Raw genomic sequence first — 19,979 nt, forward strand, 5'->3', positions numbered from 1 at the left:
TGCTCTGAGCCCAGAAATGACTGAAACCTAGAGAAGAAAATAAGGTTGTTTTGTATGGTTGAGAGCATCTAGAGTAGTACAAAACCAGGTCAGCAGCAACTGTGTTTATCTCAATTTCCTATTTGTAATAGTATTTATTACCATTTGCTCTAGGAATGACTATACCAGAAGAAGATGCTGATGTGGGACAAGGCAGTAAATACTGCCTCGTGGCAATAGGAAGGCTTCAGGTAATGCCAGTCTTTCCTTGTTCAAACTGCTTCCAAAAGGATAGTCACTGTTGTGGTTTGGTTGTAAAAGATTTGCACAGAGTTTTGGCACTAGACTGTGACTTTTAACATGCCTCCACTGTATAAAGTGCCTTGATGTCTGTGTGCAGCCAGTGACTTGTTTAGAACATGGCAACAGAGCAAAACAAAACTGATTTTGGTGCACATGTGGACTTAATCCAGTAACATCAGGAAAGAAGCTCCTGTAGATGAGCATGTCTGCAGATAGTGGGTTACAGTGGCTCCCAAAGCCAGTGGTGTGCTCTCTGCTGTTTTTCCATTCCTTTCTCTCTCTCTCTTTCTCTCTCTCTCTTTCTCTCTCTCTCTTTCTCTCTCTCTCTTTCTCTCTCTCTCTTTCTCTCTCTCTCTTTCTCTCTCTCTCTTTCTCTCTCTCTCTTTCTCTCTCTCTCTTTCTCTCTCTCTCTTTCTCTCTCTCTCTTTCTCTCTCTCTCTCTCTAATCAACTACTTGAAAATCTGTGATTGCAGGAGTTATTCTGAGAATGGCAAAGATAAGGTAGTCAAGAGGCACTTCACAAATCATAGCTTTATTCTCAGCATGTATTGTGCTGTGCATTCAGATGAGATGTCAGCCGAAGGAACTGGGAGAAGAAAATTTTACTTCCTTTTTGTCCAGACAGTTGCAATTGTTGTATTTCATTTTCTGCCTTTGTTCACCGCTGACGAGAGTTCAGAGTGAGAGCTAGAGCAGTTGTGGTGAATCTCCTTCACTGCAGCAGGGAGGCTAATTTTTATATTCCTGCTCTGGGAATTCTGCCATGGGTGAACATGTTTGAGCCTCTTGCATGATGTGCCATTGGTCTGCACTCGTTGCCATCTGCTGGGATGATATTGCTCCTCCTGAAAAGGTGGAATGAACCTTTCATTACAGCACAGGTGTCAAACCCATCTTACCTGAGGTGAACAGTCTGCACATGTCAGCACTTCTGCAGAGTGGGTCTCTATTGCCATGGCAGAGCTACAGAAGTACTGCAGGATGGTTTTTAGATTAATCATGCTTTCATAATCAAGAGTAATATATTCCACTAACGGAGAGAAGGAAGTTATGGGGATTCATACGTTACAGCTGTCAAAAAAAAGATTATTTCCAAGAAAATCACATTAGTAACATGTGGAGTGTCAAAACATCTGTTACATTAGAAGAGCCATCAGGGTATGTGAGGGAGGGCAAGAGGAGGCTCTGTGGGTGGGTTAAATCACAGAGGAGTCAAGGTGCACAAGTTGAAGGCTCTGTTCTGTAACAGCAAATTGAAATCTTGCATGTGGTTAACGGGATAATCAGCTTCAGGACAGCAAAAAAGAGATTTTCCTCATTTTGCATTGAGACCTTGTTAGCAGAGAATGATCTGGAAGTGCTAAGAAAACCAATGGTCTCATTTATAGCTTCAGTAGGAAAGAATGGATGTGCAGTGACCTGACTGCACAGGTTTCAGGCAGAGAGCTGGTAATGCATCGTTCTCTCTGGTGAGGTTTGAGGAACATTTGTAGAACAACTGTGTTTTTCCACTATGAACAGTGACTTTCTGTCCTATTATCCCCTTCCTCAACCTCTGGAGGACTTCGTTCAGGTTCTGAGGGTGTTTCAGGTGAGGTTGATATCACCTGAAACATTAGTGTTTAGTCTGCACAGTCCTGTTGGGTGTGTCTACAGATAATGAGTTGGCTTCTTCTAAAGATTGACCTTCCCATCCTAAAATGGGTAGACTGCATTGTCCTCTGCAAGTCTCATTCTTGGTTGACAAAGGTGGGAACCAAGATGCCTAATGTACTACAAAGTGGGATAAATCTACTTGTACTTATGTCCTTACTATATCCCTCCTTCTTGCAAACTTCTGGTGTAATTGTTTTCCTGTTGTGCTATTAAGACTAGATGAATGCCGTGGGGTGAGATACTTCCCCTGAAAACTAGACTAAAGGATGTTCTGTCATTTGTCTGTGCTGTTGTTTTATTTATAACTTCATCTCTAGTTAGCAATCTGCCAACAGTTTTTGTTCTTAAGCTATGTAGTCAAATTTGACTTAAGGTGACTGTTCTGTGGACTTTCTTGATCCTAGGTAACCAGCTCTCCAGTGTGCATGGACATGAATGGCATGTCAGTCCCCACTGAGTTCTTGTCTAGGCACAATTCTGATGGAGTCATCACCTTTGTTGACCCAAGGTGCATCAGTGTCATTGGCTACCAGCCCCAGGTCAGTGATCCCGGAGAATGTGGAGACTTGTTAGAGCTAATGAAGAAAATTGTTTGCACACATGAAATATTTGTAGCTGATAATTCGTATGTCATGCACTCAATGCTGTTCATTTTTCTTTGCTCTCTGCACCTCTAAAATGTGCAGTTTACACCTTTGCTATGGGGGGTGTCTCTTTATACCTGTAGAGCTGATTAGAATTCTCACAGCAAGGTGCTCTGAGCCTTGCACAGCTTTCCAGTGAAGACATTCTGTGATAGAAAGTTAACAGTGCTTGGTTGGAGGGAGGTTTAGTCTCCAGTCTAGTAGAGCCCTGTAGACCTTTACTTCTGCCAATCTATTGAACAGTAAGCAAACATCATTTATGGCATCTATTTTCCTTTGGGCTTACATCTGCTCCTCTGAACAGGAGGCTGGTACAGAACTGAGCAGAATAGCAAATGAACTGCTGATTACCACAACTCTCCCTTGGATTTGCAATTTAGAGGCAAAAATAATTTCTCGTTCACTTGTTTTTCAATTTATTTTGATTTTAGATAGCTTTATAATAATTATGTTAGCAAAAATTAGTGCCATAAAATGAGCTGTAGTACAGGATGTCAGTCTCTTCAATACACTGCTTCACGGTTATTTAAAATTTTTTGTAAATACATATATCTGTGCCACAGTACAAATATAACATGGGACATGATGCCTACAAACCTCATTTGTATGATTCATTCCCAGTGACCTGAGTAGTCCCATTAAGGGTGGTAGAACTAGTTTGCAAGGATTACTTGCAGATCTGTGTGTGGATTTGTGTTGTGGTTTGATTTTTTTTTTTTCACGGTTTATGTTTTATTCTAGGATCTTCTGGGGAAAGATATTCTAGAATTCTGCCATCCTGAAGATCAAAGCCATTTGCGAGAGAGTTTCCAACAGGTGCTGTGTCCTGCTCCTTTTCTTCCACAGTTTGTTTATAGTTTTGCTACTATTTTGGTCACAGAAGTAGCTTTGATTTTACATTCCAAGCTATTTTTTCTGTTACACAGGAGAAGGAGTAGCAAGATAGAAAACAATTTATTGATCAGGTAGTAATCCCATTAAGCTTCATAAATAGTAGTTTAAAGTGTAGCATGTGTTGACAGTATTTTCAGAAATAAGTCATCTAGTTAGGCATTTTATATTCTTTTTACAAAAATTGAGTGTTTGCTGCACAGTTAGAGCTGTTTCAGAGGTGCCTGTATTGATCCCACTATGTTAAGTGGTAACCAAAAGGATTTACCTTCCAAGATGAGCTGTTGATTGGAAAGTAGTTCCATCCCTATGTAACACTGGATTGTTTGCAACCCAAGTTCTCTGCTAGCATAGATGATATGCTTCATATAGTTTAATGGACTTACGTGACTTTGCATCAACAAGTAATTTGGCCCTTTTCTCTATTAGGATTTGAAAGGTAGAGAGAAGTAACAAAGGAAATACAATTTATACTTAGTTACTGATTTGGATTCATTTTTCCCATGGGCCACATTTCCATCAGCTATATCAAAGGCATTTGTTCCATTGTAGAGCTTAGTGTTTCTGGCTGGTGTGGGACATACATTAGCAGTGCTTACCCCAAGCTGCTGCTTGGTGCTGGGCTTTTCAGTGCCTTCCCTACTGCACTAAACACACAGCACAGGATGTTTAACTGACTGCTGCAGCTCCTGAATCTGAATGTTTCCAGATTTTCTGACAACAGCCTAGAGCTCAACCAAGTTGTGTTGATCCTTCTCATGTTGGATGCTGAGATCTATTTTCAGCTGTGAAATGCAGATTTGAAGTGACTTCTGAATAATTCATACAGGCAACTATTTATTCAGGCATGACATGCAAATACAGAACTTGAAAAGCCTTTCTAGGGAAAACGAAATGCTGTTCTGTGTCCTCAGACCAGTAAAACTGAGGTTATGGTCTAGACAGAAGTGTTGGAGACAGTGGAAGGCATCAGTACTCCTGAGGTGTTTCTCACCATCCTCTCCTTCCAGGGGGGAGCACCAGCCCAATGGCTGACTGTGTGAGCCACTACATCTGTCCCTTGCACAGACTGAGTTCAAACAGCAGCTAAAGGCTGCTGAAATTCAAGATGTTGATTCAGAGGCTGAAGCCTGTGAGAGTTCAATGCTTGAAATAGGTCACCACACCCAGACATCTCTGCCCCACCTTGGCTGGGAGTGTGATGCTGCAGCTCAATCCACCCGATGGGTGACTGTCACCAGGAGTCAGGTCCTGCTCCTCCTCTTCTCTCTTCTCTGACCTCCTCCCTGTCCTGCCTGCTGCCCTGATGCTGGCACAGATGGACTTGCTGGGTAGGCTAAGAGACTAATTGCTTTTGCATGGAACTGGCTTTCAGCTGGTTCAGCTCCCTGAACTGGTGCCTGATCGCATCAGCGGCGCGGGAGCAGTGAGAACACATATGCTGTTTTTCAGTGGTGCCCAAATGATTGATTCCACTAATCTATCCAGGAGACAGTGACAGAGAGCTGCTGGATAATAACACGCCCAACATCCATCTCTGAAGTGATTGCCTGGGGCTCAGCAGGGCTGACTAACTAACATTCAAGTTAATGACTTGGGCTGCACTGTGTTCGCTGGAAGTGAGATCAGGCCATGGGAGGCTGCCAGTATGTCCCTGAACTCACTTGCTGGGGACTTCACTGTCACTACTCACTAGCAGACAAGTGCCTAAGTGCTTTGCTGGATCACAGGAACCTACATGATTTGCTTAAGGTCATAAAAAAAGACAGCAGGACAAAAACCCACAGATTAGAAGTGAAAGTTTCTGTTCACTCAACCAATCTATGAAAATACTGTGCTGTTTCTTTAGTGGGCAATACCTTCTTCAGTATATTTTTGTTCAGTACAGTAGCAGTGTGATTTGGACTGTTATTCCAATAGTGCAATAAAAGACTGAAGTAAACAGTTAAACTTTGCACCAGGTGGTTTTTATTTCCAAAGAATGTAAGAGAGTAAAGATTAAACATTAATTTTGAATTTTTTTGTGCTATCTTGTTTGCGTGCACTGTTTTAGGACAGTTCAGGGTTTTCTCACCAGTGATCTCTATGCTTTATATATTATTACAGAATTAGTGTTTGCTTAATTGAGACTTCAGGACAACAGATCACTTCAGTTTGTTTTATTATTGTTAGTTTGGCCTTAGAAATATCTTAATTTAAAAGGGAGCTGTGATTCCAAATAAACTCTTCTTTTTTTTTTTCTAAAACCCACTGAAAACTTGACACTTCTAATTTGCTGACAGTATCAGAACCAGGTTGGTGCATAACAGAGAAGGGAGGGAGGGTTTTGCAGATTTTGGTGAACTGCCAGCATCTATCTCAAAGCTTTTACTTCCTTGGGAAGATAAATTCATTCATCAGGGTGGGAAAAATCAGGCCAGAATACGATAGTCTCAATGCCAAGATCAACAAATAAAGTTTAGTATCAAAGGGTCCAGAATACAGCTATTGGATACCCAGTAGAATGCTGTTGGGATTGCACACTTTGACACCAGCTCTGTGGTTTTTACCCTGGGTGTGGTGGTAGAAAATTGCTGATAAAAGTGTCACTCACTGAACTCAAACTACAAAAGCATTAAAAAACCTCAGCAAAACCAACCAAAAGGCATTTACTCCAGTATGATTTTGAACTCTTCTGGGCTTTGCTTTTTGTGTCTTCTATTTGCATTCTTTTCATTTAGTCTTGTATCCAGTTGATCAGTTTGAAGTGCAAACCTTTGGAAAACACGGGATTGGAGCATTTTTCTTAATTCGATTGCTTGTCAGTGAAGACAAGGGGGAAATAGTGTGGTTTCTACTTTTAGACAACACAGGCTGCAGATGGCTAATAAAAAGTAAATTCCAGTGGGTAAGGATTAGGAATCCACAACAAGATGTGGGATTTATTTGCAGTAGACCTTTCCTTCCCTGAGGCACCCCTGAGATAGCTTGGTGGAAAAGCAATAAACCAAACAGAGATAGGCCTGTTAAGTGCCAGCTGAATGACTTAAACCCATGTAACTTTTCTTCTGGCTTAAACCAAGATTGTTGGATAACACATGAAATGCAGTTACAGGGCCAGTGTGTGAGGATTGCTTTGAGCATCGTTGGCTCCTGCTTAATTCTCACTTGGTGCCCAACTGTTGACTTGAACAAAACTTCAGCTACGAAACCCAGAAATTGAACTGAATGTTGCCAGACATCTGAATCCTTAGTTGCAAACAAATAGGCTGTCCAAGCAAAGAGTTTGCTCTCTGTTTTCATTAATACTATTAAAATGAACAGCAGCTTATCTGTGTTCTCTCCGTTCAAACACTGGCTCACTCTTCCTTCTTTTGAAAGCCAGAGGCAAGTGTTTCTTGTTAGCACTTTGCCATTCTAGGGAGTCTTATAACATGTTTGAGAGGGAAAACCCCAACCCCTTATGGTTTCTAAATAAATAAACACTATTATGTTCAAATGTTGTCCTGAATTTTGATGCTGATATGTAATTTGGTGTATCACATATATGAATTGTGTAGCTAGGTATCCAAGCAGAAAAGCAGACAGTCAACCTCAAAATGCTGTTTCTTGTGGGCTTTTGTTTTAGCCTCAGTGATTGGTTAATGGTTTACGTATAAACATTTAAAAGATCCTCAGTTTGGTTTCTGTCAATCTCTTGATAAATGGTTCACATTAAAATATTAAAGCTTCCCTTTTGGGATAACAGGGAAAAGGGATAACAGGAAAAAAACCCTGATGATTGTCCTGAATCTGTATTCTTTTTATAGGCTGGATGGAAAATGGCATTTTACAGGACAAAGGATGAGGATTTCATTCTGAAGGAAATAGCTGTAAACATGAATCAGATTTTGTTTATTCTCCCCCAATTAAGAATTTCTCTGCCATGTCCATAGTTTTCTGTAATTCAAACACACCAGTTGCTGCTGTTTGCTATTCATTTGCACAGCACGTAGCAATCTCCTCTTATTAACCTTTCCAAATGTCTTTGCAGGTGGTGAAACTGAAAGGTCAAGTCTTGTCTGTGATGTATCGTTTTCGTACCAAAAACCGGGAATGGATGCTGATCAGGACCAGCAGCTTCACATTTCAGAATCCTTATTCCGATGAGATTGAATACATCATCTGCACCAACACTAACGTAAAGTATGTATGTGCCTTTCCAGGGGCTCATGTATGTAGTTTTGGAAGAAATTTAAGCGTTACTCTTTGCTGTAAAGCACATATCTATTTTTTGGTAGCCTGTTCCTAGCTGCCTGTGTTGCTCTGTAACAGTGCAGTCTGTAACAAGGTTTTCTGCATCAGAAGATCTCTCAGTGAAGTTGTTTCTCTGTGTCATTACCCTGTGATGCTTCCAGGGCCTGGCTGCGCTGGGAGGGAGTCGTCACTTATCTGTTATGTCATTAGACAAGTCCATTGATCTTGGTCCAGGCTGCCTTAAACTAGCACAGAGCTTCCAGCAGCAGAACAGCTGTCCTGATACTGGAGGAAGGTTAGCCTGATTCCTAAGCCAAAAGAAAATTCCGTGTCCATGTTCATTGTGATCATACATTTCTGTAGTCCTGAACATCATCTGCTTGAGCTGTGTCTCCTCTTATGACCTAATGAAGCTGGCAAAATGATTTCCTAGTAGGCTTGAGTGGGAAAGTTTCTGATACTCAGTTTAGATCTGGTGGAATATCCCCAAGTATGGGCAGAGATGCAACACCTTATCTTAAGAGGGAAATTAAATCATCCTATCTTTGAATTATTAATATTTTTTTAAAATCTGTCATTTGGCCTCTTAGGAGGAGGTCACCCTCAAAGTATGGTGGAGGTTTGTCACTGTTGAACTGAGCAGAGAAGCTTTTGGAGCCTCCTGAGTTCTCAACCAGTAACTGCAGAAGTTAATCTGGCCTCGATTGCTTCATGCTGTGGGGTTTTTTTTAATAAATGCTTCTTCTTTCCAATATAAACTTAGTCTATTCCTAAAACTAAATCTGCTTCTGGTCTGACCAAAGATATTTTGCCAAGTTTTTAGCTGAGAGGAAATTATTGGTTTTAAGATCTCAGCCTGTTAGACTGTATATCGGAAATGCTGAACGAGCAGTCTGCTAGTGGAGATGCCTGCTGAGAGCTCCACTGCAAAACCAAACCCCTGGGGTTTGGGCATTTGAACTTGGAAAGCTAATCAGTGCCTCTGGGTGTTCCTTGTCTTGTTCCTTTGGTCATGGCACATACCTGGACAGGAAGGGCTGTGCATTCACTTACGTGAAGCCCAACATCACAACTGTTCTGCTCCTTTTTTTCCTGCGTGCCCAAAACGTCAGGCTTAAACTACTGAATAGTTAAGCTCATTGAAAACAGGCAAATGTGTCTTGAAAGCAGACAGCTAAATATCTCCCTGTCTGCACTGTGCATCAAAATAGATATTTCCACATTTCTGCTGTCACATATTACTTTTCCAAATGATTTATATATGCAAAACCAGGCCTGCAAAATAAAAAGCAACTTCAGAGATTTGTCCCAGGCTGACTTAATTGTGCTTTGTTCCCAAGAGTCCACAGATGAAAAAGTGGTGCTGGAGCTTACGTTGTGTTGACTCTGGGAATGTTTTTTTCTGAGCCTGCACTATACTGTTCAGCTTGGCACCGCAGCACTCACTGCGATGAATAGCACTGTGCCAGCTCCTGGCTCTGGTTCCATCTCTCTTGCTAGGTTTGAATAACAACCCAGAAATGCTGACCTAATATGGAAGTTGCCTGCTGCTACTTTGATAGAGGATGTTCCCTCTTTCCTGTCATGTTGAAAATGTTCTGAAATGGGCAAGATACAACCCATTATACGTCTGCTTTTGAATAGTAGAAAGAATGCATTATTCAAACTGTTTTCTGTTTTTCTCTCTGTCCTCTCCCAGCTCTCAGACAGATTTCCAAAGAGGACTTACTGTAAAGTACTGCTGTTCCTGCCTGTTTCTGGTTTTTTGTTGGGTTTTTGGTTTTTTTTTCACATTTGGGGTCATGTTTTGACTTCTGATTTCCTAGCTGCCTTGGGGAGTTGTACGTCATGGTAACTGGTGATTTCCTCCTCCTCCTTAAGCTCCTGCTGGGACTGGTGGTTCAGCACTGACCCCAGTGTGCTTGGCCATCCCTGCGTGTCGGTGGAAGTGTTAGATGCTCTGGGTCCAGCAAGGTGCTTCCCATGGAGACCAAGGCAGTTCTGCACAGAGACAGGTTTTGATTTGCCTATTTCTGTGATGACCTAGGCAGCTCCATAAAATACAGGCTTGAGGAAGTTAAAAATTCAAATGGAATTGTAAAGACTATGTAGCCAAAAGACCTAGGTTAAATCAGGTTTTAACTTAGGGTAGTTTAGAGTCACAGTGTCTGGTAACACAACAGCTCTTCAGTTGGTCAGTGAACAGCATTTTCCCAGCAGACTGTAGAGGGCAGTGGTGGTTCCAGTCGTGGAGGGATTAATTGATTTTTATTATTTGTTGACTTGGTTGTTTTGTTTTGTTTCCTTTTTTTTCCTTTTCTTTTTTTTTTTTTTTTAAATAAAGATGTTCCTTTGGACCTTCAGTCAACCTTCCAAACTTGCTTTTGGTACAGAAGGATAAGGAAACATTAGGTTCAAATGTTCACTTAGTTCTTTGCAAAAAAAAAAAAAAAAAAAAGAAAAAGAAAAGAAAACTTCTCTCAGTTTCACTTGGGTGTAGTCATCCAAGAGAAACTTCCTGGAGAAATGAAGCATTTAACATTTGGCATTTGTGCTGTGTTAGGCCAAAAAGAAGAGTTCTCCGTTTGACCATGTCTTCCTGTGTAGTTGGGACTGTTTGATTTCCAAAAAGAAATAATAATTGTGATCAATGTTTATTTAATATACAGGTAGAGCAGTGTTGGAATTGAAATGAGGTTGTGATGACAGATTATACAAAGGTTTTATGTCTCTTTTTATTTTTATTTCTTTATATTTTTTCTGACCTTGATGGAAATTCTGATGTTTCACTTTTGTAAGCCCCAAAGTCCTATGTTGCACCGTGTGAATTTATGAATTCTACAGTTGTCCTGAGTCTCAAGACTTTATGCCTCAGAGTGAGCTGGCACTGGTGGCTGCTGCAGGCTGCCTGATGGGTGAATCAGCCCATGCTTGTGGGAGAGATGCTTTCTGTTTCAGATTCTCCTGGGCCAAAATACTTTAGAGATCAACTATTCTGATAAAATTCTACTCTGTGGTACTGGTGGTAAAGACTCTGTTTCTCAGGATCTCATGCTATCTATGGGCTCTCTGATCCCAGTGTTAGACCCTGTCACGGGGGTGAGTTGAAGCTGTAGGCTAAAAGAGGAAAATACTGAGAATTTTTGAAAGAGGATTTTAGAACAGCAGCCTCAAGGCTTTACTACTGCCCTTTTGTCCAAAGCAAGCACAGGCAGCACGTGGGTCTACAGAAACAGCTTAGTAGGGGTGCAGTAGTATCGCTTCTCTCCCACCATAGAGTCTGTCATTTCAAAGTTCACATCCTTTTTTTGGTTACTTGGATGTCTGGAAAGAGAATCAGTGACTTTGGTGTTTGTAGAGGTTAATTAATCTAAAATCATCTCCAATGTCAAAGGAACTTTCACAGAATCTTCCCTTTTCCTCCACATACATTTATGAGGTAAATTTGCATTAACTGTCAAAGTCTTCAGATTTGCCAAACCATTTCTTGTACAAGCCAAGGGTTTTCCCAGTTTCACACCAAACTTATGGGTGAGCCAGGAGTTCCTGCAGTACAGGCAGAGTCCCCTGTTGACTCAGATAATAGCTCACTTGATGCATTTGGTATCTGTAGAGTGAGGAAATTTCTCTTTCATTTTGTGAAACTGAAATGAAAACTAAGGACAGTTTGGGGTTTGGTTTCAAAGTGTGAAGACACTTTGCATTTTGCCGAAACTGGTAATAATCCTTGTTCTGTATCACTTATACAAAACCTGTCCAGCAGTTGGGTGACTGGAGGAACCTGCATGTGTTGACTGTTGAGTCTAAAGGGCTGGTGGGATGGCAGGTCTGAAGCAGCCACAGCAGCAGTGCTCAGCTCTCCCTGGTCAGCTGCTCCATGAATTGCTGCACTGTTTCTCTCAGGTTTCAAGAATCATTTAAACTATTTATACAGTAGCAGCCAACAACAGCAGAAGATGCTATCCTGGCTTTGCATTTCAATCTTAATTAAGTGAAGCAGAGCTTGCACAGAGTTCAGTAAAGAAACACACCAGTGTTTGGTGTTTAGAGGAAATGGATTTGGGAGGTTGTTCCCTAAGTTCACTGCTGTTAACAATAATGTGGTGTTTATATTGTACTGCAGCTTAATGAGTATTAGAGATGAAAGATAGAGAAGGGCCAAGGAGCACTAAGTTAGAGAAGTGCCTACAAAACAAATAACTAGTAAATGTGCTGTTTGGTTTGGCTCATTTGTATGTATATGGTTGAATCAAGAAAACATACTTTGTAAGGAACAGAAGAGACCTAATGTGCTGTTTATTGACACACGCACCAAGTCGGTGGTAATAAAAATAAATGAAACAGTGTAATTAGCTTTCACATTAACAACGGGATTTAATGGGTGTTTATTGTCCACGGGGTGGTATTTAGAAACTTCCCCATAGATTCCCCATGATTAAATTACCTCCCATAGTTCTGCTGGAAAAGTATGTATTTTATGCTTGTGAACAAAGAATGTCTTTGCATTCCAGAGGTAATTTTTAGGAATTTTCTGTTGGCTAAAATAATATGGAAAATCCATAGCTCTCTAATGACCTGGAGGACAGATTTTTTTGCATGTTGTTCCTAGGACAAAAGTGATTGCCTGTGTTTGTGTTCTTGCACCATAAGGCTAGCAGAAGGCAGTTTGGCTGGCTGCAAACAGTCACACAAACCCACACTCAGACAGGTGAGGTTCTAATAACCCAGTGTAAGGATGGTGTGAGTTGAGCAAGAAAACATAAGTTCATGTTTTAACTTGATGCATCAGGAGCACTTTTGCATTTCATTGCAAAAGAATTGGGGTTTATTTCTGATACACTGTACTGTACTGTGGCTTCTTCTGTAGAAATTGTTTTCTTGTAGTAACTTCAAAATTTTCAATGGCAACAGTTAATGTAACTGCCTCAGCTTATTTTTTTAAATGAGGAGGTTTGGCTTTGTGTCCTTTCAGATTTGAAAAAGGCAAGTGAAGAAGTGGGTTCAGAAGATCACTATGCAACTGTATAGATGACCTGTACGTTTTTATAACTAGGCAATATTTGCAGATGCAGAAGGTGAATATGCCTGACTTACCTCAGGTGCACCTGTCTGCTGGTTCTCATTATTTCTATGGTTTTCTCTGTTGATATTGGTTATTTGTCATAGTTAAATAACAGCACCTGATACTAAACACAAGTCAAGTGCATTTCAAGGATTTGCAGAGTTTCCAACACTGGAGTCCTTCATCCTGGCATATGTCCCTGAGCATTTATTGTCTCTGGCAGATCCTTTTGAAGTACTTTTCTATTTCTGCTGCACATTTAATTTTTTCCTAAATTCATATCATTTGATTAAGGCTATTCCTTCCTGTGATTTTTATCTCATTTAAACAATAGATATTTTCTGGTTTGTTCTGATTGGCATGAAAAGGAGACTTGTATATTCTGTAGTATTTGTCAACACAAATTGATTTTATGTAATGTTGGTTTTATATAGTAGCACAAGCAATATATTTCTGGACATGCACTGCCTTAAATACTCTGAAAAACTGAAGGGAATGTGGACTTGGATCTTGAGGAAAGTAGAACCAAAGCATGTTAAATAGGTTTGATTACAAAGAAGGATTTATATGCAGTTATTTGTAGCTCAACAGGTTGTTCCATCTGGTCTCTCGTGCCTTGATCACTTTTCGTATTGACTGGTGTAATTCTGTGTCAGTGTCACTGGTGGTTTCCTGTTTACCTCAGCAGGATCAGAGGAGGGATCTGGTATATTCATCATTAACGTGAGGAAGGCGAAGAGTTAATGAAGAACAGCGAATTCTTAAATCCTTTCTAAGGAGATTGTGTTCCATCCCCCATTACTTACCACCTACATTTCTGTGCTATCACAGCAAAATTCTTCCTGTGCCCTGTTGCATTCCTGTGGTGCAAGGCTTTCTCAGTCAGAAAGCTGTGAAAACAGATGAATCTCACAGGAAAGGATTTACTAAATCACCTGAGACATTTCACCGGGAGTGTAAAACAGGAGACCGTGACTGTTCCTTTTTGTATCTTGATTGGGTTTTGTAACAAAGTCATTTTGTTTCCCTTGTAGACAACTTCAGCAACAGCAAGCAGAACTCGAGGTACATCAAAGAGATGGGCTGTCATCCTACGACTTGTCTCAGGTAAAATTTCCCATGTTTTTCTTTTCGTGCTTCTGATCTTTTAAAATGTGAAGCAACGACAGATTTCAGCGAAACTAAAAGTACTTTGTGACTCTCACTGAATTCCTTTTCATCAAATAGGATGGAAGGAATTACCTTTCTCTGTATATCTCAACAGGTGCCTGTTCCAAGTATACCAGCTAATGTTCATGAGGGTGGAAAGTCAGTGGAAAAGCCTGATGCTATCTTCTCCCAAGAGAGAGATCCTAGATTTGCTGAGATGTTTGCTGGAATAACTGCTTGTAAGTGAATATCTCTGATGTTTAATTTTTAATACTGTGTTAAGCTTGGCTACATGACATGCAGCACAGCTTCAGGAGAATGAACAGAAACCACAACGTGGCAGAGGAACTTCCAAGCAACATCAGTCTTTGGGACATTTCTTCGCATTTGCCTAAAGTTGGTGTTTCCCCTAAAAATGATGTGGAGTAATTTCAAGGAGGGAAGGACAGTGGGTTTTTGCCATGAAAGATACCTACTTTTGATTTTCTTTTCATTTCACAGAGGCACCTTAAGCAGCATTTGTAGATATTAAACATACTGAGCAGAACTTGATTTTCTTTCTTAAACAGCAGATGTGAGTTCATCTCTCTAAACAGGGGTGGATTAAGAAAGTTACCATGTAGTCATAAGATAGGCCTGCAGTTGTTTTTCAGATCACCAGCTCTTGTATCGATGCTTTCAGAGGCATATGCTGCCTTGAGGTGTAATGATATACTTGTTTCCTGGTCAGTTGTGGCATCTCCAGTCATGCCATCTGTTGGTGAGTCCTTGCTCTTTGTCCCACAACTTTTGAACTTGTCAGGTTCTTACAAGAGTAATAGAAGTCTCAGAAACTTTATGTTGTTCTATATTTCTTGAAAACTACTGTGAGGACAGAGTCCTTACTGAGTGCCCTCACCTAAGGATTTCCCAGCCCTGTTCTAAGAGGTGACAGACCAACTTCAGAGATGTACCTGACTCAAACTAGGCCCAGCCTGTGCTGTCTGCTGCTGTAACAGACAGAAGTCATTGAGAAGAGTGACAGCTGAAGAGGTCATCAGAAGTATATCTGTAGGAAACCAGGCTCGTTAATTCCACTACTTGTGGAAGAACTCGTTGATTGTTTATTGTTCTTAACTGTCCTCGCTGAAAAAGAGAAATTTTTACATTTGTTTTAAATAAATCAATGTGCAAGTGTCAAGCAGTGCATGAAGGAAACGACCCACAGGGTTGGACTCCAGGGGTGTTGGGAGATGACCTCACTGTGTTGGTGTCTTATGTCTGGCTTGGCCTTTTCGAATGGCAAAGGCATTGTAACTGCAGGATAGACTTGATATTCTGTCCTATTTCTAGGACTTCTCTCTTATTCCTGCTCATCCTTGTCTGTCTGCTCTAACAATGAAGTCAACAGCTGAGGCCATAAAAGGGGTCTATTAGAAGGTAGCAAGACTCCAACCATAAACACCAGAAGATGTTTTTCCAAGCAAGAACATCTTGCTTTTTGGCAGCCTTATTGGCTCTTTTTCAAGCAGCTCTCAACTGTTTGTGGGGAGGGGTTAGGGTTAAGGGTGTAGCAAGCTGTGAGGTAGCTGGGAGGTTGTGTTCTTGGAAATGCCATTTCTCTTTTCATTCTTATCAATTTACAGGCTGTGCTTTTTTTGGGACATTCTGCCTGTCTGAATTTCTCATGGGAGCTGTGATCAAGGTCTCCTCTGAATGATGGAAAGAGATGGTTCACAGTCAGAAATGAGATACCCTGTCCAAAACCAATATTGACAACCCTGCATGCTGCCTGAGAGACATTTGCATTGTGTTGATACCTGATCTCGTTCTCTGCTGCATTCTGTAGAAACATGGGTTTATATAGGGAGGTTGGTGCCATATTTACATGTAGTGGCCACACATAATTACAAAAACAAAAGTTGGGAGGGGAAACCAGGCTTTACTAATTTGTGCCTTGAAGCACAGGATGATGCAGTTCTTAGAGAGATATTCATTCTAGAGGCAGAAGCACAGGTCCTGCTGGGAGAAGGGGCATCATGGACCAGTACAGTGGTGCAGTTTAGAGAGAAACAGGTAAAACACACCAAAACCTCCCCACATTTTCTGTGCTGTACCAAAGGTGAGAGCAGAGAATTGTGTAAAGTCCTGGGTAGGAATACAGCTGGGAGAGATGTGAGCCAGATTCAGAGGCTAAAGAGCATTCAGGGTAAATCAGGAAGGAGAATTAGCTGCTTGCGATTAGTTTAGCTGTTCTCTTTGTCTTGGCCTCATCCTGTGGCACAGTCCCTGGTAGCTGCCATGGCAACTCTGCTCCACTTGAGGAATTCCAGTTCATTTAGGGCACTCTCAATTTTGCTGGTGAGTTGTTCTCAAATATCTAAAGTACCCACAGGATTTTGGCTCAGTTTCTTCCAGCCCTGAGAGTTTGGTGTGCCTGTGAAGGGTGGCCTTAGAAATGGGACATCTCATGCAAGAATGATATTACTGCAGAAAAAGGCAAAGTCATCTGTCCTTCTTCTCAGAGATATCCCAACCCATTCTCAATTCTTCCTGCTACACATGCAACCTTCTCTAGACCTTGTCCCCATTTCTCCCTGGGTTTTTTTAATGTGAGAGCATAGGTTTGCAGCCCAGACTCAGTGTCTGCACTGGGCAATATGTAGCCAGTGAGGAGCTTCTAGAAATTTCTACATTACAGAGGAAAAGCAATGGCAGTTTGCATCAGTGGTATATACACTTCCTCTCCAAGGCTCCTGTGAGGTAATTTGAGGTGACATTTTCCTTTGGGGAAGCAAGTTTACATTCTTGTTAGGAACATAACCTAAGAAGAAATTAGGTAACAGAGAAGAGCTGGTGTGTGTTGGAAGCCTTTGGTGAGTCACACTCAGAAGGTCTCTAAAAGCTAGGGAAAAAATATAAAAAATACTTCTGTTACTTGGGAGTTGAGTGGGCTTTTTGTCCAGGAGAGCATCTTGTGAAACGAGTGGGAATCTGAAAAGAGCAAAGGGGGAAATGAGGAGGCAGACTTGATTTCTAGACTTGTCAGGTACATAGCAACAAATGGCTGCAAAGCCATCAGAAGTTGCAGGGTGTACTACTCTTGGAGGGAAGATGTGGAAAGTGAATAAAAGGTGGTGGAGCAGACCTATAAATTATCTTAAGTAAAGTAGTAGTAGTGAGATTACCCTGGGCTTCAGAATAATCCAGTGCCAGAAAATTAAATTAAGGGGCCAAATGGCTCTGTTCACCCAGTCTCGTTTCATTCAATTAGATGTTGATCTCCAGTTGACACATAAGAATAGACTATAAAAGTTAATGGCATCTCCACGTGTGTTATTCGCTACACTAATTTGTCTTACACCCCACTGGGATGCTTATATCCTGTTTCATGGCTCCCTCAAGCCACATATAGGACAGCAAAGTCCGTGAGAGACCAGTGTTTGCCTTGCACAGCTCAGGTGTGCAAGTTGTGTGACAGTCAGGAGCAAAGAGCCTCTGGCCACCTGTGAGACTGAGGTCCATCCAGGCAGGGGCTGCAGGATCACCCAGTTCCACTGGTGGCCACCCTGAGGTTCCAGGCATGCCACCAGGCTGGGGGCTGGGTGCTCCTCTCTGGCTGTCCTGAGGGACACAGGCTGTCAGCTGGACAGGAGAGGAGCTCTTTGACAGCCTGGAGGATTTCAGTGCCAGAAACACACCCTCACCTGAGACCACCCCCACATAGCCACAGAGGTGCAAGTGCATCAGACCTTCTTCAGACCGGGCTTGTTTCATGTGGTATTCCGCTATCCCCATGGGTGGACTCTTACAGCTTTCTTCCAGAAAACCTGTTTCCCTTTCCAGCCTGTAGCTGGGACCCACACACCCCTCACTGCCCACCACGGCCGGAGCCGTGCTCGGTCTCGCATTCCCTCTCCTGCCTGCGTGGTCAGGAGCAGCTCCCAGTTTGCAGTGGGTCCAGGCTGTGTGGCTGGAGGGCACGTACCAGCACTGTGTTCCATGCAAACAATGGTGTTGATGAGGTATGGCCTGTGAGGAGGGTACAAAGAAGATACAAACCAGCTGTGCCTCCCATTTCACACTGCGCTGTCATACAGCCCTTTTGTGTCATTCCTAATGTGTTCCACAGGGTTCTTCAGAAAGCTTTAAGGAGGACAGAAAACTCCCTGCTGCCTACGTACGCTGCAATGCTCTTTAAATAATTTTGCCTTCGTTTTCTCATCCCCTAAATTTTTCTCTTTCTGTGATATCTTTTGTAGCAGATAAAAAAATGATGGCCTCAGCATCCACAGCAGGAAACCAGCAGCTTTACTCACAGGGAAGCCCATTTCAGCCAGGACACTCGGGAAAGACTTTCAGGTACTTAGTCCAGATCCTGAATGTATCAGTTTCTGTCTGAGACTGGAGGAATGTTCCCCTTCAATGTGATGGAAACAAAACCAACCTAAGGTGGAAGGGCTTTCTTTACATGAATGAACTTTGTTCTGCTCTGTTTTTGAGTTAGTCAAGGTGTGTGTCATTGCCTTCCAGCTGGCTGTACAGGTTTGGCTGATCTGAAGTTTAAGCATTTGCTTTCCAGTCACTTTTTGAGAGTGTGCTAACCACAACTGTATTTACCCTAGTGACTTTCATATCACTGCTCTGGGACTGTCATGCTGGAGTTCCATTCTCTTCTTCAAACCAATGAAGGTTGTGAAAGTGAAGGAACAGCCATTCAGAGCCTGTCAGTTCCAGGAACTGGAAAACATCTGCAAACGCTGATTTTGTTTAAACCAATGTGTTCTTAAAGCTCTAATTGCTAATAATCTCAGTGGGGAGAAATAAAATCCCTGTGCGTGCGTTTTGTCAAATTAAAACCAAGAATAACGGGGGGGGGATATGACAGTAAACTAAAATATCTTTTAGTTGGATCTTATATATTAGTGGATGGTTGAATTGCCATCTTGGGGTTTGGCATGTGTTTCATTTGTTTCCTTTGTTAATTCCTGGTGTTTAACTATAGCATTTTACCTACTGCTATTCTATTACATCAAGGAATGGCTTGCATTTCTGCCAGCATTTCCACCCTCCATGAGCTGTCCTCCTTGAACATTCTTCAGCCTGGCCCATTCCCTTTCTGAGCTCAGCAGCCTCTAGGCACTATTTTGCAGTATCCTGGTTTCAAAGTGCATATTCCAGATACAGTCCAAGCTCCTTAGATGATGAGACTTGCCAATCCAGCTGAGAAGGTGTTGGCAGTAGGACCAGCCCTCCCCAGCAGCTGCTGTGTGCCTCAGCCAGATTTAGATGGACTTCCTGGTCTATGTTTCCCTCTTTGGAGACTCTGTGGTAGTAAAAAAAATAACAATTAAAAAAAAAAAAACAAACTAGAAAAACTCTATGAAGAATTTCTAAACAGAGCTTGCTTTTAGGCAGCTTAAGAAAGCCAGAACAACAACTCCCATATCCAAATGCCTGCCACGTTTTGCTTGCACTCTTTTGTCAGCCTGCTCCGAGGATCCAGATTCCTGCCTGCTCTCCGCTCAGCCTTGTTTACTTCTTTTCTCAATCTGCTCTCTTCTTTCTCTGTAAGATTGTGAAAACAGACAATAGGGAAGGGACTGGAGAAAAGAACAAGCTGTTTCAGTGGATGAACAAAGGTTTTTTTTATGTTGTATCTTCATTTATATTCATTTATATATGACACATAAAATATTAAATATCTATTTTTACATACAAAAGTATATAAAAGCATATTCACAATGTGTGGTTGTTTAGATTCAGTCGTTCCAGACTTCCATGAGAATAAATGGTAAAGTGGAGCAATTTTCCTTCTAATTAGGAATTTCTGGGAATTTCTCTGTAGTGAAATTAAATAATTAGGAAACAGCTAACATATGAACAAGTTCCTCTTGAAATACTCTTCTATTACTGCTTTTGCAAAGTTATTTCATTAGTTCTATCTTGATTATTCTTTTGCCTGGGTATATAGCCATATGCTTTGCTTTAGTGTCAGTTGGTGAGAAAAGGAAGTAAAAGCTCAGATTTTTAGTATATAGCACACACTTCTTCATTTCCCAGGCAGGAAACAAATGAAGTACTTATAAGTATCATCTTT

The 19,979-nt window shown here is 41.5% G+C and overlaps 1 protein-coding gene across 1 annotated transcript in view; it reads left to right on the plus strand.

Moving 5' to 3' along the window:
* ARNT2 (aryl-hydrocarbon receptor nuclear translocator 2) overlaps nucleotides 1-19,979 on the plus strand; it is a 72,111-nt gene that overhangs the window by 43,689 nt on the left and 8,443 nt on the right. The window contains exons 8-14 of the mRNA XM_009084303.1: nucleotides 154-230; nucleotides 2,344-2,478; nucleotides 3,325-3,399; nucleotides 7,487-7,638; nucleotides 13,786-13,858; nucleotides 14,016-14,139; nucleotides 18,142-18,241. Of these exons, the coding sequence (XP_009082551.1) occupies nucleotides 154-230; nucleotides 2,344-2,478; nucleotides 3,325-3,399; nucleotides 7,487-7,638; nucleotides 13,786-13,858; nucleotides 14,016-14,139; nucleotides 18,142-18,241 (736 nt within the window). The remainder of the gene's footprint in view (nucleotides 1-153; nucleotides 231-2,343; nucleotides 2,479-3,324; nucleotides 3,400-7,486; nucleotides 7,639-13,785; nucleotides 13,859-14,015; nucleotides 14,140-18,141; nucleotides 18,242-19,979) is intronic.

This window comes from Acanthisitta chloris, unplaced genomic scaffold (assembly GCF_000695815.1).
Source record: "Acanthisitta chloris isolate BGI_N310 unplaced genomic scaffold, ASM69581v1 scaffold6171, whole genome shotgun sequence".
In the NCBI taxonomy this organism is placed as follows: Eukaryota; Metazoa; Chordata; class Aves; order Passeriformes; family Acanthisittidae; genus Acanthisitta; species Acanthisitta chloris.